The 25,054-nt window shown below is 43.4% G+C and overlaps 4 protein-coding genes and 2 pseudogenes across 6 annotated transcripts; 4 read left to right on the top strand and 2 right to left on the bottom strand.

Annotated features, from left to right (window-relative positions):
* Window positions 1-113: 113 nt before the first annotated feature.
* LOC148324988 (uncharacterized) lies at window positions 114-2,353 on the bottom strand. Its single transcript, XM_088312456.1, has 2 exons — window positions 2,112-2,353; window positions 114-1,709 (listed from the first exon to the last, which is right to left on the bottom strand). Exons 1-2 carry the CDS (start codon window positions 2,302-2,304, stop codon window positions 361-363), a joined length of 1,542 nt encoding a protein of 513 aa, XP_088168582.1. The 5' UTR covers window positions 2,305-2,353; the 3' UTR covers window positions 114-360.
* A 539-nt stretch (window positions 2,354-2,892) lies between these two features.
* On the bottom strand, window positions 2,893-4,383 carry LOC148324987 (uncharacterized; annotated as a pseudogene). The gene is made up of 3 exons (XR_015846259.1): window positions 4,132-4,383; window positions 3,830-3,957; window positions 2,893-3,748 (listed from the first exon to the last, which is right to left on the bottom strand). The product of XR_015846259.1 is annotated as an uncharacterized LOC148324987 (transcript).
* Window positions 4,384-4,603: 220 nt separating this feature from the next.
* Window positions 4,604-11,721, top strand: anapc4 (anaphase promoting complex subunit 4). Of its 2 annotated transcripts, none has more exons than XM_088313180.1 (28): window positions 4,604-4,748; window positions 5,063-5,178; window positions 5,264-5,369; window positions 5,580-5,712; window positions 5,788-5,862; window positions 5,925-5,951; window positions 6,352-6,408; window positions 6,500-6,584; window positions 6,820-6,927; window positions 7,177-7,347; window positions 7,423-7,487; window positions 7,570-7,612; window positions 8,499-8,575; window positions 8,652-8,752; window positions 8,830-8,881; window positions 8,968-9,023; window positions 9,146-9,192; window positions 9,409-9,465; window positions 9,546-9,602; window positions 9,710-9,803; window positions 9,911-10,008; window positions 10,131-10,192; window positions 10,292-10,330; window positions 10,411-10,512; window positions 10,623-10,700; window positions 10,756-10,923; window positions 11,119-11,242; window positions 11,445-11,721. In XM_088313180.1, exons 2-28 carry the CDS (start codon window positions 5,071-5,073, stop codon window positions 11,643-11,645), a joined length of 2,391 nt encoding a protein of 796 aa, XP_088169306.1. In that variant the 5' UTR covers window positions 4,604-4,748; window positions 5,063-5,070; the 3' UTR covers window positions 11,646-11,721. The 2 variants fall into 2 exon arrangements, with proteins under 2 accessions (XP_088169306.1, XP_088169305.1); XM_088313179.1 differs by having other exon boundaries at window positions 6,343-6,408.
* A 999-nt stretch (window positions 11,722-12,720) lies between these two features.
* Window positions 12,721-14,109, top strand: LOC148324985 (uncharacterized; annotated as a pseudogene).
* Window positions 14,110-14,620: 511 nt separating this feature from the next.
* On the top strand, window positions 14,621-16,892 carry LOC148324984 (uncharacterized). Its single transcript, XM_088312304.1, has 2 exons — window positions 14,621-14,901; window positions 15,156-16,892. Exons 1-2 carry the CDS (start codon window positions 14,709-14,711, stop codon window positions 16,259-16,261), a joined length of 1,299 nt encoding a protein of 432 aa, XP_088168430.1. The 5' UTR covers window positions 14,621-14,708; the 3' UTR covers window positions 16,262-16,892.
* A 1,649-nt stretch (window positions 16,893-18,541) lies between these two features.
* LOC148324983 (uncharacterized) lies at window positions 18,542-24,775 on the top strand. Its single transcript, XM_088312339.1, has 5 exons — window positions 18,542-18,914; window positions 19,382-20,264; window positions 21,845-21,899; window positions 22,027-22,222; window positions 23,244-24,775. The coding sequence occupies exons 1-5, from the start codon at window positions 18,722-18,724 to the stop codon at window positions 24,296-24,298; spliced, it is 2,382 nt and encodes a 793-aa protein (XP_088168465.1). The 5' UTR covers window positions 18,542-18,721; the 3' UTR covers window positions 24,299-24,775.
* The last annotated feature ends 279 nt before the right edge of the window (window positions 24,776-25,054 follow it).

The following is a 25,054-nucleotide window of genomic DNA, read 5'->3' as shown; positions in this document are numbered from 1 at the left end:
TCACAAACAGAGTAAGCCCTTACAGTGCAAGAACAATATTTTAAAAATACTTTGCAAGACCTTAATCATGGCAATATGGCAAAAAAATGCTTAATTAAAAGCATTTACACTGCTTTGGTGGTTTGAATCTTGATTTATTCACTCTGATAATAAACGGTGCCGGCCAATCGGAGGACCTTATTATCAACAAATACAGAGACAAAAAAACTTTTTAAGGGTGATTTTGGGGAGGTGTGTTTTTCACGGGTGTGTTATGTACGGGATTTTTTAAAAATAGTTATGAACGTCATAACTGCTTCTATAGTATACAATCTGTGAAGTCTGTCCATGTGAAATCAAGAATGTTGCACATCATCCAAGTTAATCACTCAACAAAACTGATTGGGACATTGTTTCCGATGCGCTTGAATCCAGACCACCGACGCACTTGTGTCTGGTCACCTGGTACTTATATGTGAACTTCTTATCGCAGATGTTGCAACCGAACGGCTTCTCCCCGGTGTGTGTCCTCATGTGTATCATCACATACTTTTTGCTGGAGAATCTCTTGTGGCAAACAGGGCAGGTGAAATTCCCCCCCGTGTGCGTTCTCATGTGTAACACCATATGGTCCTTGTGGGAGAAACACTTGCGACAAACAGAGCAGGTAAAGGGTTTCTCACCCGTATGTGTTTTCATGTGCAGTACCATTTCACACTTATCTCTGAAGCTTTTGCCGCATATGGAGCAGGAGAAGGACGCCTCCCTCGAATGGATCATCATGTGTCTTTTCATGTGTTCCTTGAAAGAGAAACATGTTGCGCAAATTGGGCAAGCGAAAGGTTTCTCTCTGGTGTGCGTTGTCATGTGTCGGTTCAAACTTCCCATGCGGCCGAACATTTTCCCGCATTCGGAACATATGAATTTCTTGGAGTTCTTGTCGGGTTCTTCAGCATCGTCGCCATGCTCGCTCACGGAGGAATGTGACATGGCGTCGTCCAGGTCTGATTGTGGAGCCGGGTTGTCTCGTTGTGAGCGAGGAGTGTTACAGTGTTCTTTGTCAGCCTCAATTGTTGTTGGTGGACTGGAGGAAATTGGCAGTTCAGGAGCGTGCGTTCTCATGTGCGTCATCATTTTGTACCGGTCTCTGAATCTTTTCGGGCAAAATAAACAGGAGAAGGGTTTCTCGCCCGTGTGTATTCGCATGTGTCGGTCTCTGTGATGCTTTAAAGAGAATATTTTAGTGCAAAAGGAGCAAGAGAAAGGTTTCTCCCCGGTGTGCGTCCTCATGTGTCGGTTCAAAGTGCCTTTCCGGCTGAATGTCTTGCCGCATTCTGAGCAGTTGAAGAGCCGATCGTCTACGTGATGTGCGGCGGCGCCTTTTCCGTAGTTAGAACGTCTCAACGTTTTTTTGGCGTCGTCGCTGTGATCCGTCTCGGACGTCGTGATGTCACGCTCGTCCATATCGGAGAGCGGGATGCTGCTGGCGTGTGCTTGCGCTCCTGCGCCGGCATTTCTGTCTTGACTGCAGTGAAGCTGGGTGGTGTGAGCTCTTTTTTCATTGTCTTCACGTTTCACAGGGCGATGAGCAAGCTGATCTGCTTCCTTCAAACCTGGAAGCTGCCCCCCATCCTGACTGCTCCACGCGTCCTCCTCTTCCTCTTTAATGTGGGGGGTCGTTGCTGGGTCTACCTGCTGCTCAGGGGGATCATCTAGCGGATGTTGGGTGTCTACAGACCAGAAAGATTGTGATGTGATTCGCGTAATTGAAAGGGAATATAACTGAGTGCACGTATTATTATTTAACATTGTTTAGGTTATTTTCACTCAAGCTGTCACATCGTCAGTCGAGTCTGTAATGTTGACAAGTTGATGACATCAACTAAGCCACTCTGTGATTGTTTATTTACCATGTGCGCGATTTTACACTATTCCGGCGTCAGTCATGAGTCATTTGGACATTTGATAGTAAATTGAAAGAGTAAAAAACACAATTTGGGCTAAATACTGGACGTGGACTTGCCGACGAAAAGAATGGCAAATCGCAGCCAGTCGACTTAATGAAAGGTGTTAAATGATCGAGAAGCTAGACAGCGAGAGCACGAAAAAAAAACGAGATTAAGTAAAGAAACCTGCTTTGTCCAGTCCCGGTTGAGGCGTGAAAACAGCGTCCAGCAGTTCGCGTTGTCGCTCGTTCTCATCTTTCGATCGACAAAGTTCCTCCTCGTACTCGGCAATCGTCTTCTCAAACAGTTCGAAAATCTCTTCCACGGCCACGTTTAGTCGCTGTTTCACCAACTCTCGCAACATTTCTACTTTGCACATTTTTTGTTTTCCTCGGTCACGCTAGCTCCCTGGCGACGTGTTGCTAACTTCCGTTTTTTTTTTCTTCGGTGGTGGATTTTTGTTTTGGGGTAGTGAGCCATTGTTTACTTTGTTACAATGCTGCCATCGTGTGGTGGAACGTCAAAGCGTCGACGACTTAAATTTTTAAGGTGCTGACGTTACGTTTTCAAAATCAGAATAAAGTCGCCGATGTGTTTGCATTGTTGTTACAATGTGATTTTTTTAAATTACTGATTCATGTTTATGTCTGACTTTTTTGATAGAATGTAAATATAATATGGTTTATTGTAATACAGAAAAATGTATTCATTGTGTTTGTTAAAAATAATCATGGGAAGAGGATGTTAAAAAAATCTTGCTAATTAAATTGTAATATTGAGGGCAAAAAAAATGCAATTACATTATTTTTGAAAATCAGCCCAACTCACAAGTCAAGGTTCAACAGTAATGAGATGCACATGTTTGTGACTATACTAAAAGTGAATTAACAACAGAACATACTGAAGTGGTTGTGATACATATATTTATTACAACCAAAGTGTCGAATGTGCACTTGAGCATTTAAAGTTATGCGTTGTCTATTTGTTGCCTCCCAGTACACATGTGATTGTTGACCTGGGTCTTAAACATGAATGTTTCATCACAAGTGTCAGCTGAACAGTCCCTCCCCGGTGTGCGCCCTCATGTGTATCTTGACATAAGCTTTACTGGAGAAGTTTTTAGCACACACGGTGCAGGTAAAAGGTTTCCCTGTTGTGTGTCTCTTCATGTGCAACATCAGATATTTCCTGGCTGAGAAACTTTTGGCGCAGATGGAACAGTCAAAAGGCTTCTCACCCGTGTGCGTCGCCATGTGCGTCATCATCTCTGACTTTCTCGTGAAGTTTCTGTCGCAAACCTCGCAGCTGAAAGGTTTCTCCCCAGTGTGCGTTCTATTGTGAATCTTCAAATGCGCTTTTGTCGAGAAACCTTTCCCGCAAACCGAGCAGATGAATGGTTTCTCCCTGGAGTGCGTCCTCAGGTGTGCCATCATGTATTTCTTCACGGAGAACGTTTTCTCGCATGCGTGACACTTGAAAGGTTTCTCGCCTGTGTGCGACAACACGTGAGTGTTCATTTCTGACTTTCTTGAGAAACTCCGAGCGCAAACCATGCAGCTGAAAGGTTTTTCTCCGGTGTGTATCCTCATGTGTCTGTTCAAAGTGAACTTCTGGACAAATGTTTTCCCACATTCGGAGCAGATAAACGGAGTGACATCACCGTGAGAGCTCTTATTAGTCTTTTTGGTGTCATCGCCGTGATCAGTGTCAGAAGAGTATGACATCCTGTCTTCCAAAGCTGATAGTGGAGCAGAGTTGTCTGGCTGTGATCCTCCACAACGATGACGTGAGCTGCTGCCTGTGTTCTCCTCACTCTGATGAAGCTGTGAAGATTGAGCTTCTGTATCTTCACTCTTCACAGGGACACCAGTCAATGTGACCACAGTGACGTCTGCCTCCCCAACCTGTTTGCTCCAAATGTCCTCCTCTTCTGATTCCTCTTCTTCTTTAACATGCACATTGAAGCCCCATTCTTGCTGCCTATGGTTCGAGGGAACCTCGTCTTGACTCTCCACCAACACCTGCTGGATGTCTTCAAGCAAAGACATAAACACAAAGAGTCTTACCAATAATCGTTGGGCTCAATTTGCCAAAGCAATCGGTGTTAAATGCGGAAGTAACAGCCAATTTAACACAGTAGCCCTTGGCTGTTTTGTTTAGTGTTTGAAAAATGAGTTTTTTACAGCGTGAGCAATATTAAACTAACCTGCCCCACTTGTTCCAACCCGAGGCTTGTAAACAGCGTCCAGTAGTTCGCGTTGTCGTTCGTTCTCCTCTTTGATTCGACCAAGTTCCTCCTCATACTCCGCTATCGTTCTTTCAAATAGCCCAAATATTTCTTCAACGGCTACGTTTAGTCGCTGCTTTACCAACGTTCTCAACATTCGGACTTTGCACATTTTAACGTCGAACCGATGTGTGGCTAACTACAAACAAGCTCCTGTGTTTTCCTCGGTGAGTCGTAGTAGTGTGTCGCATATATGTGACGTCACATACGGTTGCTGTGCGAAGAAATAATTCCTAATGGCTAATATCAGATGCAATGTAAAGCAATAATATTGTGGTGTTCATATATTTAAATAGGTAGTAAACGCTCTGCAAATCCCAGCCGTGTATTTTTTTTATATTTAGTTTTTAATTTCGATCAAAATTGTCTCTTCCCGCTACCCGTTGCTTCTCGATGATTGGTCAAAGGGAAAAAGAAGATGGCGCTGCCCGCCGAGTAACATAAACGAGCGAGTTGTGGTCTTGGTAGAAAAATAGAGAGGACTTAAATTCGCCAATCAAAACTTAGTCTGAACGCAACGTTGGAGGAGAATAAAGGTCAGATTGTAGCTATCAGCATGACAGAGTTCAGCCGACGCTCTCATTTTACTCAACTAAACTGGTTTTAAATGCAGACCAATCTAAATGAGTTTTTTTCTCAAATGGACCTCCGTTCTCAGATTGGATTTTCCGTAGGAGCGAAGTGTGTACAATTGAGCATTGCCTTTTATTATTGATAGTGGGAATCGTGTTCTCCATATCACCGCTTTATGCTGTTGCGAATATTCAACTTTGTATGTTACATGTTATCTTATAATTACTGTTGAATAATATAATAATAATATAATATTTTATTGTTTTGCATAATTTAGCACAAAAAATGCCTGCCTTCCGGCAAGTAGGCGAGAAGCAGCTTCCCAATCCCGTGCTGTGCATGGCATGGTCGCCCAAAAGAGATCTCATTGCTCTGGCAAGCACAACTGGAGAGGTACCCACAAGGAAACATTTTACTATGCATGTATTGAACCATTTTCTATCTTCATGACACCTCTCATTGTTTTTTTTTTTTGTAGTTGCTGCTGCACCGCTTGGCCAGTTTCCATCGGGTTTGGAGCTTGGCGCCCAGCGAACACATCGGGAAGGAGATCACCGCAATCGCCTGGAGACCTGATGGCCAAAGTGAGCAGCTACTGTCAACTCCAGTGAAATTGCGTTTTGTCTTTTGCATGTACACTATGTCTAGGTGTGTTTTTGTATGTTTAAATGTATTTGAAGAATGTGAGAGGGGTAAAACTATTGTCAACCTTTTTCCCCCTTTTTGTTGTGGGTTATCTGTCTTCACTGAGCTCGTGACAAATTTCCGCCTCTCTTATTCTCCCGATTGGTCAGTTCTGGCCTTCAGCCTTGGCGACACGAAGCAGGTCGTGTTGTGCAGTGTCGAGAAAGCGGAGATCCTGCACGTGTTCCACATGCAGAACCCTGTCAGCTGCATGCACTGGATGGAGGTGACGGAGGAAAGCAGGTAGCAATTTTTTTTTGCTAGAAATTTTAAAATCTGAAAACATTCATGTTTTGTGTTCTTGTCGATGTGCTCCAGTGCCCTCAGATCCTTTTATCAGTCGGAGGATGAATCCAAGCTGTTTCTCCCCAAATTAGCCTCCCTCCCCAAAAGGTAAGACGAATGGATGACAAACATTTTCTCGGGTTACCTAATATCCTTTTTTTGTTCTCCAGCTACAGCACAACATCAAAGCTATTCAGGTAAAGACATTTTCAAAACTTGTTCTAAAGCATCATTGAACGATTCATCTTCATCATTACGCACAGATGTCCCCTTCTTTCTCCGTCCGCTCTCTTTCCTTCTCCCACACCCAATCCCGTCCGATTTGTTACATTTTTTGAATAATCCGTGGACAATAATATCGTGTGGACGTCACGTCAGGCTTACATTACAATTCTCACGGTCTAACATTACTTCTGTGTGTTTGAAACATGAGTCAATGAAAAGTTGCAGCCTCTCTATTGCGTGGCTTTAAGTACAGAATCGATCGTTTGAAATCGTTCGCATCCGTTGTGACTGTTAGCCCGAATCAGTTTTGATCAATGTTTTCTTTTGGCCTCTTTAACTGAGATCTGGTACTTACGCCGGCAGTCTTTCCAGGTTTTTCTGCAGTGAGGAGAAGTCTGACGAGATCATGAACCTCCTCGGAGAAGTCAGGTGATTGATGTCTTTATGTTACGAACAACAAAGCGTGAGAGTGCTGTTGAATTTGTTGTCCCGTTATTAAAGCATGTTGGTCTCTGTACAGGTTGAACATACTCGTCCTTGGAGGAGACGCCGGCCACGTGGAGCTGTACGCGTACGGAATGTACAAGATTGCAACATTAGCCGGAGTAAGATGTTTTCGAATGTGCTGGGATGAATTGTAACGAGGATCTTAACTCATTCGCTGCCATTGACGGCTTCAGACGTCCAAAATCTGTGACGAGAATCTTTCAAGATTTTTTCTTCTAGTTACATTTTACATGCGATAAACATCTGCAGATTATTTGGAAGGTGACACGTTTAAAAAAAAAAAAAAAAAGTGTGAAAATGTTTTGTAACCTCATCTTTGGCTTGGCTGTGCAGGTTTGCGGAAGCTGCCGTTCCCTCAGTCTGGCCAGCGACCTCAAGTCTTTGGCTGTCATCACAGAGGTCAAGTCTGCTGAGGACCACGCTGACATTTGCTTTGTTCAGGTGAGAGGTTTCAGGCTGCATCATATTATTTTTCATACAAATATTTCCTGTAATTATGGCTTTACTACGGCTTTAGTGTAGGTCAGGCTCAGATGTGAGCAATTTAAAATATCTGACAAAAAAGACCCAAAGTTGACACACATTACAAAAACAACATTCCAACTACAGCACAAATTTGGTTTTCCATCGCCGCCCCTCCGTCTTGAACTGAAGAGCGACCACGTGTTGGCCTTTCTCCTTTTCTCTCAGCTGGACACGGGCCTGCTGTCCGACTGCCTTCCCGAGCTCACCAGGATGGCGCGCAAGTTCACCCACATCTCGACGCTGCTGCAGTACCTGCACCTGTCGCTCACATGCATGTGCGAAGCCTCGGAGGAAATCCTCATGCAAATGGACCTTCGACTCACCAAGTTTGTGCAGGTCGGCTTAGTCCCCCCCTTTGCCGCGTAAAGAACTCATGTAATTGTTTTTTTTTTTTTTTTTTTTTATCTCTAGGAAAAGAACACAAGCACACAGGTACAGGACGAGTTCCTGGAGCTTCTTCTGTGGGGACAGGCCAGGTGAGGACACTGAAGTTGCTTCTGGTAGTACGCTTAATTGTTGTGCAGGTCCAATGCTAATTTGGTGCTTGTTTTCGTCCAGTCCTGAACTGCAGGATCTTCTCATGAACCAGCTGACTGTCAAGGTGAATGCGAGAGGTCCTTTGAGGAAATAACATTTTCGGCAAAATGTCTTTACTGTAAGATAGGAAAAGTGACACTTTGGTGTCGTTGCTTAATATTTTGTACGATGGCTCAGGAAACATGTTATGCATTCATGGTCAGTATTTTTTTTTTTTTTCTGAATTTGTTCACAAGTCCCAACATGCGTTCATCACTTACGTCATTTTCAAGTTAATTTTTTGGTTGGTTTTTCATGAATATTTTGTTAGTTTTCATCAAATTGTTGTCCATGTTCTTTTTTGTTGTGTATAGACTAATTTCTGTCATTTAAGAAATCTTTCATCTGACACATATTTGTACATGAATATGATTTTTTTTTTTGGGGGGGGGGGGGCAGATTTTCATCTCTTTTTAGTGAAATTTGTTTTAGTTTTTTGGTCATTTTCTTTCAGGTATTTTTTTTTTTTTTTTGCCTGATATTTTTTTATTTTTGGTCAGTAATTCTTTTCTCCAACCAAAATTTGTATGTAATTATGTCATTTTTGATTCAGTAATTGGGGCAAAAAAGGAGCTGGACTGGGAGGAAAAAGCTCCTAAAAAAGTCATCCTGACATGATAAATTTGATTGTGTTCTTTAAAAAATCAAAATTTTTTGCACGTTAATGTGAATTTTGCTAAACTTGATTAATAGCTCAGCCCCCCCCCCTTTTTATTTTATTTTTTTTTTTTTTAAACGGTACTCATTTTGTCTGCCGTAGGAGATCTACAGGAAGATAAATGTCCCTCACTTGATAACCCCAATTAATAGTGTCGCCCTAAGTTACCTGCTTTGAAGGGGTCTCATTTGGCTTAATTAATACTTCAAAGCATCTTGACCTCCATTTTTTGTTTCTCCTGTTTTCATCGCAGGGCCTGAAGAAGCTCGGCCAGACCATCGAGTCGTCTTACTCCAGCATCCAGAAGCTGGTGATCTGCCACCTACAGAGGTAGGAGTCCCCATCTTTAATGTCCTTCCCCCGTTTCACAACATTCAACAAAATCCCTCCCTCGCTTGTCTGGCAGCGGCTCTGAGGCGTTGCTCTACCACCTGAGCGAGGTGAAAGGCATGTCCTTGTGGAAGGAAAAGTTTCAGCCACTCGGCCTGGATTCGGCTGCCGTAGAAGGTTGAGTCTCACATTTGCGCAGCAAATGAGTGCAAATGTTTCACACAGTTTTTTTTTGTTTTTTTTTTTATAACTAGCCGCCATCACGGCAGTGGGCTCCTTTTCCTTAAAGACCAGCGAACTCCTGCAGTAAGTTCATTGAGTAAAATGTAGTTTTAAACTCTACACTTTGTTGATCCGCGAATGATTATTTTTATTTTGTTTTTTACATGCAGGGTGATCGACAAGAGCATGAAAAACTTCAAAGCCTTTTTCCGTTGGCTGTATGTGGGTATGTAAGTTTAAAAAAAAACATTTTGGGGTATAGCACATTCGCCATGAACTTCAATGGGGTAACACTTATTTATTGATTTAACTTTTTTCCTCACTAAAGTTATTCTTTTCTCTCTTCAGCGATGCTAAGAATGTGCGACGAGCACGTCCCTCCAGAACTCAACAAGGTGAGATGCGTATTTTAGGAGTCTGGAACACAACCCCCTCAAAAGTGACCCAGGAGCTGCCCTTTCAAAGTTAGACGGCTTTCTATAAAACAACAAAAATTCATCCTCCGGAGACAGTTTCACTTGGTCGGCAAAGTCTCAAGAAACCAACACCGTAAAGTTTGATGTCTCGTCTGCAGCTTAAATTTTCACATTATTTTTGATGTGCTCTCTCAGATGACGCAGAAGGACATCGCCTTTGTCGCAGATTTTCTCTCAGAGCACTTCAGCAAGGTGACTGCACAAACGACCCTAAAAAAAAAAACATTCTGGAAATTCATGCCCGGGTTTTGAATGTTCCGTTTTCTCCTCAGAACGAGCAGCTCTTTGATCGCAAAGGGAAGTACTTCAATGTCGAGCGGGTCGGCCAGGTAGGTTAGTTTGGTTGTCAAGATTCCTTTCGTCGCGCAAAACAAACATCCGTCAGTGTTTTCGGCCCTGGAAAATGTGCACAACAATTTCTTGCTGACATTTGTAGTACCTGAAGGACGAGGACGAGGACCTCGTATCTCCACCCAGTACCAACGGTAACCAGTGGCTCAAGTTTTTACAGGACAGCACACACCTCAAGGGTGATTTTTTTGTTTGTTTGTTTTCTTTGTTTTTTTTCTACAAATGGTTTGCACGCTTTCTTTTTGTTAGCCTATTTGCAAAAATCTCATGTTTTTTTTTCTTTCAGATAGCCCTCTGCTGTTTCCTTCATTTCCCCAAAAGTCTTTGCATTTTGTCAAACGGATGATGGAGAATGCGATCGAGTTGTGTCTTCAGAAACCTGCGGTGAGGCTAGTGACCGATTCTCACTCTCTGATGCAAGTCCATGAAGCCCTTGTGGGATTTCTCAATAAAATGCAAATGGACAGATGATACTTTTTTATTTTTTATTTTTTGTCGGTGTGCAGGAAGTCATCGGGAAATCTGTGAAACAGGCCGCTCTTCTGTCTCTTTATTCAGCACCACAACGGTAGGATCTCTCACTTCTTTGTTGATGTGAATTCCAAATATCATTTCTGATAACATTTCTATTTTTTTTCGTTTTCTTTACGTCTTTTTTTTTCTCCAGCTCAGAAAACACTCCGCGACAATTTGAGCTTCCATCCTTGTAAGTAAAATGAGAGCAAGAGCGAGAGAGAATTTTTTTTTTCCCCCCTCCATGCCATTGTGTGCGTTTTTGTTCCACAGGTGGAATGACAAGAAGGCCAAAATGCACTACGTGGTGTTTTGCATGCCGCACGTTTTGCCACACAAGCTCTACTTGTTACGCAAAGCGAGCGACCCAAACAGGTGGCGTTTTTATTTTCCAGTATACAGTGGTCACCTGACTTGCAAGTTACTGTTACGAGTTCACTGTATAAATAAAATAACTTGCATACTCACCCAAGTGTTTTTGGCAGACACATCCCCAACTGTGTCGCGTCCCTCGACCTGAGTCTACAGCTCGACGGCTCAGACAGCGAGAATGCAGAGCCCCGGTGAGTGCGTGAGTTGCCATTGTTTCTCATTTAAACCCTCGATCATCTTTTCCAGGCCGCACGACGTCTACAGCTGCCTGGATGCTCGTTTCTATAGCGACGAGATGCTGACTGTGGTCCTTCAGGGAACGGATGAAGACAACACTCGCAGCGTCCTGGCGCAGGTCCCTCTCACATCGACCCTCAACTGTGAGAGTGAATTCAATTGGAAGCCCAATCTGAGGTGTGTTGCCTCTTTTGTGCACAGATCGAGTGAAATGATGGGTACAGATGGACATGTCGTTGCAGAGCCTGGAGAAAGGCCTCGCGAAAGTCACCATTTGAATTATGTGGCAAAGAGGCCTAATGTAACAGACTCTTGGGTTTGACTTGATCCCATTATCAATGTTCAATTTTTTTTCCCACTCGTGCCTTCGAGGTTGGACCAGCAGAGCGGCAGCATTCCTTGCCAAGGTCTCGTGCTGGGAAATCAGTGGCGGGAACTGGAGGGTATGAAGGCCCAGTTCGTAGCAGTCAGCGGTATTCGAGAAGTAGCCTGCGTGGTAAGTGCTAATGCCATGAACAGTCCTCCTCTGCACATTCATAATTCACAAATGCACCGGCTTTAGGGCGTATATGTACTCTTTCAGTAACATCCTAAGATATTGTGATTATAAATCCGCCAATTTGCAAATAGTTGACTGTATCTACACTTTAAACTATTAATATGTGCTATGATACAATAGTATTTCACTTTCCTTGCAGCTGAGTGAAAATATGAGGCACCTGCGGGTTTTCGAGATGGACATGGAAGACGAGGACGACGAGCCGCAGAATGACACCGCCGAGCAGGCTGCGCTGGACGCCACCATGACCAGCCAGGGAGACGAGAGTGCCGAGGCTGGAAATGACGAAGCCGGGAAAACCGATGAGCACTTGGAGTCGGAGGAAACGTCGGAACTGTAGATGGAGTCAGACACAAATTACTTGTTTACTTGCTTTTGTTACTTTTTTTAATGAAATAAATGCAGTTTAAAATAAATATGATTTTTGTGTTTGACGTTTTATTGCATTCATTATATTGTTATAATTATATTTAAGGCTTAATAACAAGGTCTAAGGTAGTAAACGACTACCTCCTCAAGATGGCGGCAATGTGTCATCATGTTAAAACCACCGAAGAAGAACAACAAACCAGAAGTTAACGCAACTAACCAGCAGTGCGAGACAGTCGTCGATTTAACTTCGGAATTAATTTTAATTTAATTATCACCGTGTTTGTTTGTCCACTTGACGTTTTACCCCAAGGGGATTATGCGATAAACTTGTCTTCGACTTGGAAGGCTCTCCGTTTAGCTTAGCATGCTCGCTGCAAACATAGCTTGCACCTCCTAGTGGATGAAGAGTGTTCTGTTTGAGATTGTGTGCGATCGGGGGAGGATGTTTCAATCGTTGTCCGTTAATTGCCTCACGGTGAGTCTTACCCATCATGTTATTCAAGTGTTTTCCCATGCAAACCGTTACTGTAATATGGACTCTTCTAAAGTGACAGACGCGCGTTTACGACTTACGTACACATCCGGTTTACGTCACCGACGTGAGACCTGTTCTTACCAAAACTAGTGCCTTGACCTATGAATTTAATTTTGTTGTGTGACTGAGCTCGGAACAGTATTTACTCGTGTGTAAAATGTATTTTTTTTAAATAAAATTAATTGAAATCAGAATTCCGGTTTTATCCCCCGAGAAACCGCAGCACATTTTTAACTGTTTCTAATAAACACAAAGAGCTGTGTTGTCCTTCCATCCATTACCCGAGACGTTTAATGTATGAAAACTTAATGCAGAATTGAAACAAATTACGCCGTTCTGTAACACGATGAAGTCACACACACAAAGTTGTGACAAAAAAAAAATCTCACAATTTTTTTTAGTCAAGTACGAGCGCCTACCTTAGTTTGCCTCAATTAATGCGAGTGAAACTTGTTACTACCCATTTCCAACCGTCGGTTTCTTCATCATGTGTCGTGCAGACATCCAGCTCCTGAAGATGGCGAGTCAAAGTGAGCTGGACCGCTCCAGAGTTAAAGAGGAAGAGGAGGATGTGTGGACTGATCTTGATGGCGAGCTGAAGGAGTCTGACATCAGCAGTTTTCCTTTGACTATTGTTCTTGTGAAGAGTGAGGATGACATCCAAGCTCAACCCTTGCAGCTTCGTTGCGGCCTGAGTGAGGAGAAACAAAGCGGCAAAGGATTGCATGGCGATGGAGGATTACAACCAGACAGCGTTGCTCCGTTGTCAGGTATCGACGACGTGATGTCACACTCGTCTGATGACAACACAGATCACAGCGACGACGGCACCGAACCTCCCGTGGTGAATGGCGAATCTAAAAGACTGTTCAGCTGCTCTGAATGCGGGAAAGCGTTTGGCGACCGGGGGATTTTGAACCCCCATATGAAACGTCACACTGGAGAGAAACCTTTTGCTTGCTCGGCATGCGGCAAAGCGTTCAGCCGGCGGGACTGCCTGCTCTCGCACATGCGGTGCCACGCCAAAGAGAAACCCTTGGATTGCTCGGTTTCTCCTGCGCCGCCTCCACCTTCTCCAGCAGGAAAGAAATGATTGCCCACAAGGGCACGCATGGGGAGAAACCTTTTGCCTGCTCGGTGTGCGCCAAAAGGTTTTCAAGCAAGGGGAACATGATGACGCACATGAGGGGGCACACGGGGGAGAAACCTTTCACCTGCTCGTTTTGCGACAAGAGCTTTGCAATCAAGGGGGACATGATGAGACACAGGCGTACGCACACAGTTGAGAAACCATTTAGCTGCAACCTGTGCGACAAAAGATTCACTCGGAAGTGCCATGTAAACAAACACAAGTGTCCTGGTGAACACAATCACGCTAAGTGACTAAACTTTGCTTTAGTCACTAAAGCATTGTACACACTCACTGAGCTTACCCGAACTGCTCCCTCTGCGGCAAAGTCTTCTCCAGAAAGTCGGACATGAAAATCCACATTCGCGTGAAGCACACGGGTGAGAGGCCTTTTGCCTGTCCCGTCTGCAACAAAGACTTCGCTGTCAAGAAGTACATGACCTTGCACATGAGGAGACACAGCGGGGCGAAACCTTTCGCCTGCCTGCTATCTCCCGAACCCTTCACCACCAAAGCAGAGATGGAGAAGCACATGAGGACGTACACAAGGGGAAAAAAACGTTCAAGTACAATATGTGAGACGTATGGTTTGCCAGCAAGAGGATGCTCGACAATAACACGTGTGTGCTAGTGATGACACATGAAGCTGCGGGAACTTGAGTAATAATTTTCACAATTTATTGCAATGCATATTTTTTGCATTATGAACAAATATGATTGTAGTGTACATAAATGTTTATTTGTTCATTAAACAATAACTTGTGCTGATTGCAGTGACTGAGTCAGATCCTCCTCGTTCCAATATACATCACAAAATATATGTTTAGATTTACATTTGGTTATCAAAGTCGCAAAATAGAAAAAGTGTTTCTTTCTTAATCATTATTTTAATTATTTAAATTAAAATGACACTATTGTGTAAATAAAGTATCATCTAGGAAAGTGCATTTTTTTAATTAAAATCTTTATTTTAAAACATTAAAGTTGTACATCAGAGATGGAGAGTCGTGTATTTCTATATGATGAAAGTCATGCTTTACTGACAGATGATTGAGTACATGGCTTGAATCTTTTATTGTAGCTAATCAGAGACTGATGTGTCAAAACAAAAGTATTGAAAGACTTTTTATCGTTGAAATATTAGGTAAAAAATTTTTGTTGCGTATTTTTAACAAGCGTGTCACTATCGCAATAGCCAACTAGTTCGTCCCAAAAGGCGTTCCGTAGATTTTCCACATAAAGCAATCTACGCATGCGCACATGGCTAGTTGGTGGCGGGATTTATTTCCGTATCCGTTTTTGAAAGAGAAAAGGTGAATCGCCAGGCGGTCGAATTATTGAGCAGTGACTTCGTTTGATCATTTAAAATGTGCAAAATTCGAATTTTACGAGAATTGGTTGAACAGCGACTAAACGTGGCCGTTGGAGAGATTTTTCAACTTATTGAGAGGACGATAGCGGACTACGAGGAAGAATTTAGTCAAAAAGAAGAGAATGAGCGACGACAACGCAAACTTCTGGACACGCTTCTCAAGCCTCAAGTTCGACTACACCGAACAGGTTTATTATTGCATCATTTCTCTATGTGTGAAATAGTCCAATTTTCACCATTGTTTTGCACAAAAATGTAAGAGATTTATTTTGTTCATTTAAAAACAAAAGTTGTCATTTTTAAATCCGCAAGAAACGTTTATCGACATTAAGTTATTTGCTAAAACGTAATATTTTAAACACCAAAATGAACCTGTTCTCTGGTTTTGGCCACACACGTTGCTTGTGAATTCCCAATGACATATTTCCCTTTTGTCCCACAGACATCCCGCAGGTGTTGAAGAAGAGTCAAGAAGAGATTGCTTGTAACTCTCAGCAGCAGGAGAAGCCAGCAGAACCACCTTGCATTAAACAGGAAGAGGAAGTGGAAGACGAGTGGAGCAGTCACAGGCTGAAGATAACTAACATCTGCACGCTCAATATGACCAACGCCCCTGTGAAGAGTGAAGATGACAGCGAACATTGTGTGGAAGTGGAAGACGAGTGGAACAGTCCCAGGATGAAGATAACTAACATCTGCACGCCCAAGATGACCAACGCCCTCGTGAAGAGTGAAGATGACCGTGAACGTTGTGTGGAAGTGGAAGAGAAGTGGAACAGTCCCAGGATGAAGATAACTAACATCTGCACGCCCAAGATGACCAACGCCCTCGTGAAGAGTGAAGATGACCGTGAACGTTGTGTGGAAGTGGAAGAGAAGTGGAACAGTCCCAGGATGAAGATAACTAACATCTGCACGCCCAAGATGACCAACGCCCTCGTGAAGAGTGAAGATGACCGTGAACGTTGTGTGAATGGAGGGGAGCCTTCGAGCGCCTGCACATTTGCGTCACCGCCGGTTGCGGACGAGGTGATGTCTCCTTATACTGATCGCTTGGACGACACCAGAACAACGAACATTTCTAATAAGGAGTGTCAAACCGATACAAAGCAACACATTGGCAACAAAGACTTGATCTGTTTTCCGGGCAGCAAGACGTTGACCCTCCAGGACAGTGTGAAAAGCCACACGACCATGCACCATCGAGAGAGCTTGTTCACTTGTTCCTTTTGCGGCAAGAGATTCCCCAAAAAGGAACACATGGAAAGACACATGAAAAGCCACAGATTCCAGATTCCCTTCGTCTGTCCTGTCTGCCCCAAAAGGTTTTCCGCCAAGAAGTGCTTGACGATGCACATGACGACACACGTCCAGGGAAAGCCCTTCGGCAGCCTGCTGTCTTCCAAAACGGGCATGAAGAAGCACACGGGGAAAGAGACGTCCAGCTGCGACCGGTGCGGCGGACGATTCGCCACACATGGGCCGCTCTGCGATCACATGTATGCGTTGGCGACCTCCACCGCGGCAGATAAAGCTGCGGAACCTTAAGAACGCAATCATTTCAAGCATTTCTGAAAACTAAATCGCAAATATGAATGGCATTACTGTTTTCATATGCTGAATGGAGTTGTTGTGCACACAAGAGTTAGTTTGACATGATTGAATACCAACTTGTTTGTTGTGTCAATAACAAATTTATATTTTGAGACCATTTTGGAGATATCCTTGATGTTTCAACCGTATTATCAGAGCCACACGAAAATGACAATGAGAGATTAAAGTCACAAGAATACAATAATTAAGTTGGACATTTTGTTTTTCAGCAAGTCATATTTTTTACATGAATGTATATTTTTTTTTAGGAAAATGTCTGTTTTCTACAATTAGTCTTAATTTTTCAAGAATAAAAGGCATACAAACTTTTTTTCACTGAAGTATTTAAAGTTGTCGTATTACGGGAAGGTTTTGAAGCAAAACAGACAGAAGATAAAAAGTAAAAAAAGTGTCTATAATTTGTTACATTAGTTGTACTTTGAGATGAACAAGCTGATGTTTTCATAAAGGCATTTTCTTAATTTAGAGGAATTTTTTTTTGTGTGTGTTTCTTTAGTTTGTTTGAAGTCATACCTTTAAAGTCATCTTTCTATTCGATTAAAGTGTGGGGCGCACAATGGTGAAAGTGCTTCTCTTCTTCTGACGATGTCAAATATAGTAACCTAACCGGAAGTTTTTATTTGTTTTATTTTTATTGCAAAAACGGACAGTTAAGGCCGAGTGAAATCGGTGGCCTTTATGGAAATAACTTTTTGTTCACATCTCACGTGGCTCGTCGAACACCTTTCAAAGATGGCGGTCGATGTGCGCATGCGCATTGTGGCGTGTTAATGGAACATGTTTGCGTAGCATTTAAGGTTGTCTTCACAAACCACGAGGCGATTAAAAAGGCATTCTTTATTAACAGTTACAAGATGGTTCGTGTTATTGTGTGAAAATGTGCAAAATTAAAATGCTGAGGACCTTGGTGAGGCAGCGACTAAACGTGATAGGGACACCGATGGTGAATAAAAAGAGAGGGTACAGCGAGGCGAGGGCAGATGCAGCAGATAATTGAAATCCTCTAGTTCTCTCCGTCCTCCCGTTTCCTCCCACATTCCAAAAACATGCACGGCAGGTCGATAGAACATTCTAAATGGCCCTAGGTATGAGTGTGAGCGCGGATTGTTGTTCGTCTATGTGTGCCCTGTGATTGGCTGGCTGGCAACCAGTTCAGAGGTACCCCGCCTACTGCCCGAAGATAGCTGGGATCGTTTCCAGGGCCCCCTGCGACTCTTGTGAGGAGAAGTGGTACAGATAATGGATGGTATGGAGAGGGGAGGCACGGTAGGTCGTGGCTTCGATTCCTGCTTCCGACCTTCCTGTGTGGAGTTTGCATGCTCTCCCCGTGCCTGCGTGGGTCTCCTCCGGGTACTCTGGTTTCCTCCAACGTTCCAAAAACAAGCATGGCCAAATGCTAAATTGCCCCTAGGTATGAGTGTGAGCGCAGATTGGTTGATCGTCTACGTGTGCCCTGCAGTTGGCTGGCGACCAATTCAGGGTTGTAAAATGTGGGATTTACGTGTGACGGTGATGTATCCCGCCAACTGCCCGAAGATAGCTGGGATAGGCTCCAGCACCCCCCGGGACACTTGTGAGCAGAAGCGGTACAAATAATGGATGGGTGGATGGTTTGGAGAGGCAAGGGAGGATGCAGTTTCGGATTGATTTTTGCTAGTTCTCTCCGTCCTCCTCGCGAGAGGATACCAGAAGAAGGTGTCGTCTCTTCTTATTTGTGAACTGTTATATAAATGTCTAATTGTCGACCCGAACATCCATCCATCCATCATCTATACAGCTTCTCCTCATTAAGGTCGCGGGGGGTGCTGGAGCCTATCCCAGCTATCTTCGGGCAGTAGGCGGGGGACACCCTGAATTGGTTGCCAGCCAATTGCAGGGCAAACAAAGACCAACAACCATCCGCGCTCACACTCATACCTAGGGGCAATTTAGAGTGTTCAATCGGCCTACAATGCATGTTTTTGGAATGTGGGAGGAAACCGGCGTACCCGGAGGAAACCCACAGAAGCACGGGGAGAACATGCAAACTCCACACACGAAGGCCGGAGCCGGGATCGAACCCACGCCCGATGCTGTCTCTCACTGTGAGGCCATCGTGCTAACCAGTCGGCCACCGTGCCGCCCGAGGACCCGAATAGTAAACCAAATTGTTATTATCGCGATCACATTATTGCAACGTATTTTATCCCCAGAGGCGTCCCGTAGCTCTCTCCAAGATGGCGGCCCAATGTGCGCTTGCGCAGAAGAGCTTTTGGGGCGGAACTGTCTACGTGGGCGTTTTTTGCTCTTCGCAACCCACACAGCTGCGCGTTCCGACCTGAAGAAAGGAAACGGGGAAAAAAAGACCACATTTCGCATCCTTTCGCGAAGCATAAAACGACTGCGTGTGTCAAAATGTGCAAAGTGAAAATTTTGAGAGCGTTGGTGAAGCAGCGACTTAACGTGGCCGTCGAAGAGATTTTCGGACTGTTCGAAAGAACCATCGCGGAGTACGAGGAGGAACTTTGCCGAACAAAAGAAGAGAACGAACGGCAACGCGAACTTCTAGACAATGTTTTCAACCAGCAAACCGGACTGCACACAGGGGGTTTGTATACAAATGCACCTCACAAAATCAAATAGCGTGTTGCTTAGTTTGTATTTGACTAAAGTTCGCCATTGCAAGTCAAGATAGCCAGCCACCATTTTGCCTTGCTTGTTTATACTAACCATTACGACAAAAGTGGATAGATTAGGTTCTTTTTCGTGTGTAGTATTATATCAGCATACACTACTTAAAAAAGTCATGGATATTGGGCTTTTATGTGGAATTTGAAATTTGTATGAACTTAAAATGCACCACCACCTTAACACGTTGTCTTTTAAGACAAGACAATTTGTTAACATGTCAGAAAGTCACAAGTCAGATTACAACATTAATGAAAACACATATCTGTCATTCTCATTTTAACTTATCAAATTTTATGCAACTGATATGTAAATGATGTGTGGACTGCACTTCTCGGCGCCATATAACTAAATAAAAAAATGAAGTGCTTTGCTTGTGTGATGCAGACGTGCAGCAGGTGTTGGTGCCGAGTCAAGATGATGATGAGGAGGAGCCAGCCAAGACCATCCACATTAAAGAGGAAGAGGAGGAAGTGTGGATGAGTCAAGCCTTGCAAGAGGCTGACATCACCGCGGTCACGCATTCCGGTGTCCAGGTGAAAATCGAAGACGACGGCGCTGAGTCCTCACGGCGTCAAAGTGAAGAGGACAGAGGCGGAAGTTCCGGTCAACATTTCAAAACAGAACCCAGCGAAGAGCACTCCGAAGAGCTCAGCTCGCAAGTAAACGACTTGGCGCCACTCTCTGATGTGGAAGACGTGATGTCGCATTCCTCCGACACAGACAACACCAAAGAACCTTCAGAAACCAAACGTGAGAAAAAACTCTTTGTTTGCTCCGAATGTGGCAAAACGTTTGTCAACAAAAGTGTCTTGAAAAATCACATGGTCACGCACACAAAAGAAAAACCCTTCGCGTGCTCAGTTTGCGAAAAGAAATTCTCCTTAAAGCATCACTTGAACAGACACATGAGAATACACACAGGCAATCACCCCTATTCCTGCTCGGTTTGCGCGAAAGGATTCCGAGATAAGTTCGGCTTGACAAGTCATATGAGCAAACACACAGGCCAGAAACCGTACTCGTGTCCAATTTGCGCCAAAGGTTTGTCTTGTAACTCATCACTGCGGATTCACATGAGATTACACACTGAGGAGAAACCCTTTATATGTCCCGTTTGTGGGAAAGGTTTCTCCGGAAGTTCTTCCTTCAGCGTACACCTGAGACAACACACGGGGGAGAAGCCTTTTGCCTGCACCATTTGTAGCAAATGTTTCTCCCGGCAAGAAACGCTCACAGTACACATGAAACGTCACACTGACAGCCAACAGTAACTCTGGCACAATGCTATTTCTAATTGCCTGAAGTCAGAGTTACCACGTGAACCAAACTCATCTTCCATTCTTCCTAAAAACTGGCTTATTTAAAAAAATATTAAAATAAAAACATAGTGCGACATAACGGATCTGTAAATCTGGCTGCCAGGATGGCCGAGTGGTCTAAGGCGCCGCGTTCAGGACCCAGTCTCCCCAGGAGGCCTGGGTTAGAATCTCGAATTTCCCCATTGTGTGACTAATAAAGGCATTATTATTATTATTATTATTAAATATGACACACATTCAATTATGGATAACGCAAACACACACATGACAAGGAGTCATTTCCTAATTTAATTTATTGCTTCACGCAATGTATTTGTATTCATCCCTCCATTATATAAGCTGCTCCTCACGAAGGTTGCGGGGGGCTGCTGCAGCCTATCCCAGCTGCCTTCGGGCAATAGGGGGGGGTACACCTTGAACTGGTTGCTAGCCAATCGTGCTATGTATTCTGAGATCCAAAACATTTTTTTGGTCAATGTTTTTACAGTTGACCATCGCTATGACCAGGCTAGTCCGCGAATATCGTACAGCCGCGTTTAATTGACACCTGACACCCGTTGACATGTATTTTATTTTTTTTTATTATTTGGTCGATTGGTTAGTCATTTTTTTTTATTTTTTTTTTTCTAACAAAAAACGGGATCAGCAATCCATATCGGTCAGGTCCTAATGATTTGATTTGTACATGCGGAGAAGACTCAGCATTATGTCCTGAGCTAAACTTACCTCTTTCCTGACATACAAAGCTTGTGTCTCAGTCAAGATGTGTATCACTCCCTGGCAGTTGTGACGAGTGAACTGCAAATATGCAGGGATGACCTTATGGTGCTTGTGGAGAATTAAATTTCCATTTGTCCCAAAATATTGTTAATTATGAATGAACATAATTTCTTATGAGTCAACATCAAGCTGCAGCTGAAATTATATATCATTGTTTTATAATAGAATTTGTAAAAAAAAAATGTACCCATTGTTAACATAATAAAAACACTTGTATGAACTTTTACCTTTGTCTTTCTGTTTTTATGTGCCTTGACTCAATCATTTTTCTTCAAAACAGGATTTGAAATAACAAATGCTGGAACCTATCCAAGCTAGGGCGGTGGTACACTGATTTGGTTGCCAGCCAATCGCAGGGCACACATAGACAAACAACGACCTGCGTGCACACTCATACCTAGGGGCAAATTAGAGTGTCCCATGAACCAGCCTTACATGTTTTTTGGAATGTGGGAGGAAACCGGATTACCCGGAGGAAACAGGAGAACATGCAAACTCCACACAGGAAAGCCCGAGCCGGAATCGAACCGTGACTTCTGCACTGTGAGGCCACCCTGACTTTGAACATAACTAGCTGTAGATCTTTAATTTCAGGTTGGGATCTACAATTTGATTATGACAAGTCATAATTCCATTTTACATATCTACAAATTAATTTTGCCTGTTTAAAAAAATGACGGGGCCACCAATGAATTCATTAATTGGAAAAAATGTTATTGATGATATCGTAAATGTTCTTTTTGGCTAGGCGAAACCGAATTCCAGAGATCTACAACACAAATCCAGCCGTTAAAATGGTTAAGGTTTGCCACGGGAAATGTAGTCCTTTTCCTGTGTCGCCTCTTAAAACGTCATAAATCAGCGCCAAGTTCCCACCCTACGTTAGCAACGCACACACTAACACACGATTTGGGTCTGTAATCGACTATAAAAATGTGTAAAGTCCGAATCCTCAGAACGTTGGTGACGCAGCGACTGAACGTGGCTGTCGAGGAGATATTTGAACTGCTTGAAAGCACAATAGCTGAGTACGAGGAAGAACTTTGTCGAACCAAAGAGGAGAACGAGCGACAACGCCAACTACTTGACACTGTTCTCAAGCCTCAAATTCGACTACACAAAGCAGGTTTGGCGACCTTACTTTTGTTTACCCGGCCTTTTCCTGTCCTGTTTATGTAAATGTATTTTGCTGTATCAAAACATAAACTACTTGAACGATTTGGTCACATAGAGCTTAACGTTTCTTATTTTCATCTGTCAACAAACTCAACGTTGAAGAGGACAAGTTATAACTTGAAAAAGAGAATGTGAAGAAATAAAACTGCTTTATACAGTGTACACTACGAATTGTGTTTGATGTGTACCTTTAATGGGCGTGGGTTAGTGAGTGATGTCACCAGCAGCGTTATGCAATTTAGCATAATATTAACACATTCAGACTCATCAATTTTGGAGGGGAACCTGATCCTTTGTTATCCACTTAACTCACCTAAGTGAGCACAAAAGCAGCTCATGTCCAGGCCTTGTCTAATCTAAAAAAAAAAAAAAAAGGCATTTGGCTGCCATTTTATAGCATTTATAGGCAATTATCTAATCTTTTAGGGAGGCAAGGTTGGTTATTTTCCACACAGAAATTTCGTATTCATATATTTGGAGTTTTTTACCACAAGGCCCTTCAAAAAAAATAATCTGCTGTCCAAATACCACCATCATGGCTAACATTAAAATATAGTAGCGAGTGGGTGAGGAGGCCTCGTCCTCCGAGTCCTCCTCGCCAATGTGCCTAAACGGTAAATTCAGGACCCTTCAAACATGCCAGAAAAAGAACATATATTGACATTTAAACACATTATCAGAAGACTTTATAAACATTTACAACTTAATCAAAGGTATTTAGCCTTGGGCTGACTTTACTTGTATTGGTATTTTATTTTGTGTATGGTGCAGCATAACAGCTAAATGCAGCTTCACCATGTTTGCGTTGAACTTTGGTCTCATTTTACAGACACCTTTTTATACGGTATGTTTTTTATTTCCTTATTTTTTGTTTGTTCTTCTTGTTTGAAATAAAAAAAGTTCATTTAATTATTCAAGATTGTCTGGAATGAATGTTTTGTAATATTTGTCCAAATTTCGGTGTGGCGCAGACATGCTGGAGGTTTTGGTGGGGAGTCAAGAAAAGCTTTCTGATGTTGAGGAAGTCGAGTCCACCTACATTAAAGAAGAAGAGCAGGACGCCTGGAGGAGTCGGCATGGGGAGCAGCTTCAAAGGCTGGATGAAGAAGCTGATGTGACCCACTTCACATTGGCCAGCGTCCGTGTGAAGAGCGAGGAAGACAAAGATCAGTCGGCACAGTTGCACGGCAGTCAAAGTGAAAAGAACGGAGAAGCCGCTGACTACGCACACTCACCAGACAACTTCTTTCCGCTAACAGATGAACCCGACATGATGTCACCGCCGTCCGACACGGATCACAGCGATGACGGCAAAGAACCTTCGTACTCCAAAAGTCCGAAAAAGCGCTTCATCTGCCCAGAGTGCGGGAGAACGTTCGCCTACAAGAAGACGCTGAAAACGCACATGATCATACACACGGGAGAGAAAGATTTTGCCTGCTCGTTCTGCGCTAAACGATTCTACAGAAAGTGCGACATGAAGAACCACATGGCCACGCATACCAACGAGAAGCCTTTCAACTGTGTGATTTGCGCCAAAGGCTTCACTCTGAGGAAATACATGATGATACACATGAAAACGCACGCGGCCACGTTACACGCGAGACCGCACGTGACAACGGAAGGCGACGGGAACCACTTGAGCTGCTCAGAACGCGGCGAAACCTTTGTCGGCAAGGCCACTTTGAGCAGACGCGTGATGACGCACGGCGGAGAAAAGATCTTCACCTGCTCTCGTTGCCTGAAAACTTTCAGCCGGGGTGACGAGTTGAAGCTGCACATGTGCAAGCACAGCAAGGAGAAGACGTTCGGCTGCCACGTGTGCGATAAACGATTCAGCTACCAGAAGAACGTGATCATACACATGAGGACGCACACGGGGGAGCAGGCTTTTGGTTGCAACGCATGCGGCCAGAGGTTCTCTTATCAGTATCAGCTGGCCAAACACACGTGCTTCGTAATGGACGCCGCGGCTGTGTCGACGCATTCTGAAGCGAAACGCAAAGAGTTGGATGAGTTGAGGTGAGAAGAATGTCGCGTCGCTGTCCAGCGGAATGGAATTCTTATATCTCCACAATGACTCCTTTTCATCATTCACCTTACAATCGTGCAGATTTCAAAAAGTTTGGAATATTTAGTTTTGGGGTGCAATTTCAGTCTGAATGTGACTGAACCGGTGCACGGTGTATTTCTGCTACTAGTTTTCATAAGTCAAGGACCATCGGCCACTAGTTTTCCTGTGATTTAAAATGTGTATTGTAGGCGAATGGCCGCGTATGCATTCCCTGGTTCAATTAGGATTATTAATAATTACAGTCGTTGTCATCGAGATTTCGCTTTTTTGCAATGTGGCCGGATCATTTCGAGGATTCACGGTGAGAAAGCAGGTGAGAAGGGGAACCATTCGGAACTGCGTGCAGCTTTTACCTGCATTGTTTTTTGTACGTGCCCTTGCTTTATTATTGTGTATGCCATTAAGTTTTCATTAAAAGGCTCTTGTGTCTGTTTGCTTGGCCAGTTTCCCATTTATGTGGCTTGCTTAATGTTTCTATTTTGCTTGCTTGGTTTGAGTTACTTTGAGTTTCAATTAATTTTCTTTGATCGGGTTCAAGGGTCCGCTGAAGCCTAAATATCCCAGCTGACTTAAGGTGAGAAGCTGTTACAATTTTACATATCTGTATTTTTTTTTTTAAAAACATTTTTTAAAAATATACCCCTTCTATGATTGTAAGTAGAATGTATTTTAAATGAAAACAATCTTTAAGCTTCCGATTGGTTGAAA

This window comes from Idiotropiscis lumnitzeri, chromosome 13, assembly GCF_059441095.1.
Source record: "Idiotropiscis lumnitzeri isolate Australia: NSW breed Sydney's pygmy pipehorse chromosome 13, RoL_Ilum_1.0, whole genome shotgun sequence".
In the NCBI taxonomy this organism is placed as follows: Eukaryota; Metazoa; Chordata; class Actinopteri; order Syngnathiformes; family Syngnathidae; genus Idiotropiscis; species Idiotropiscis lumnitzeri.
Note: the sequence above shows the minus strand (reverse complement) of the source record. Positions and strands in the feature narration are given on the sequence as shown.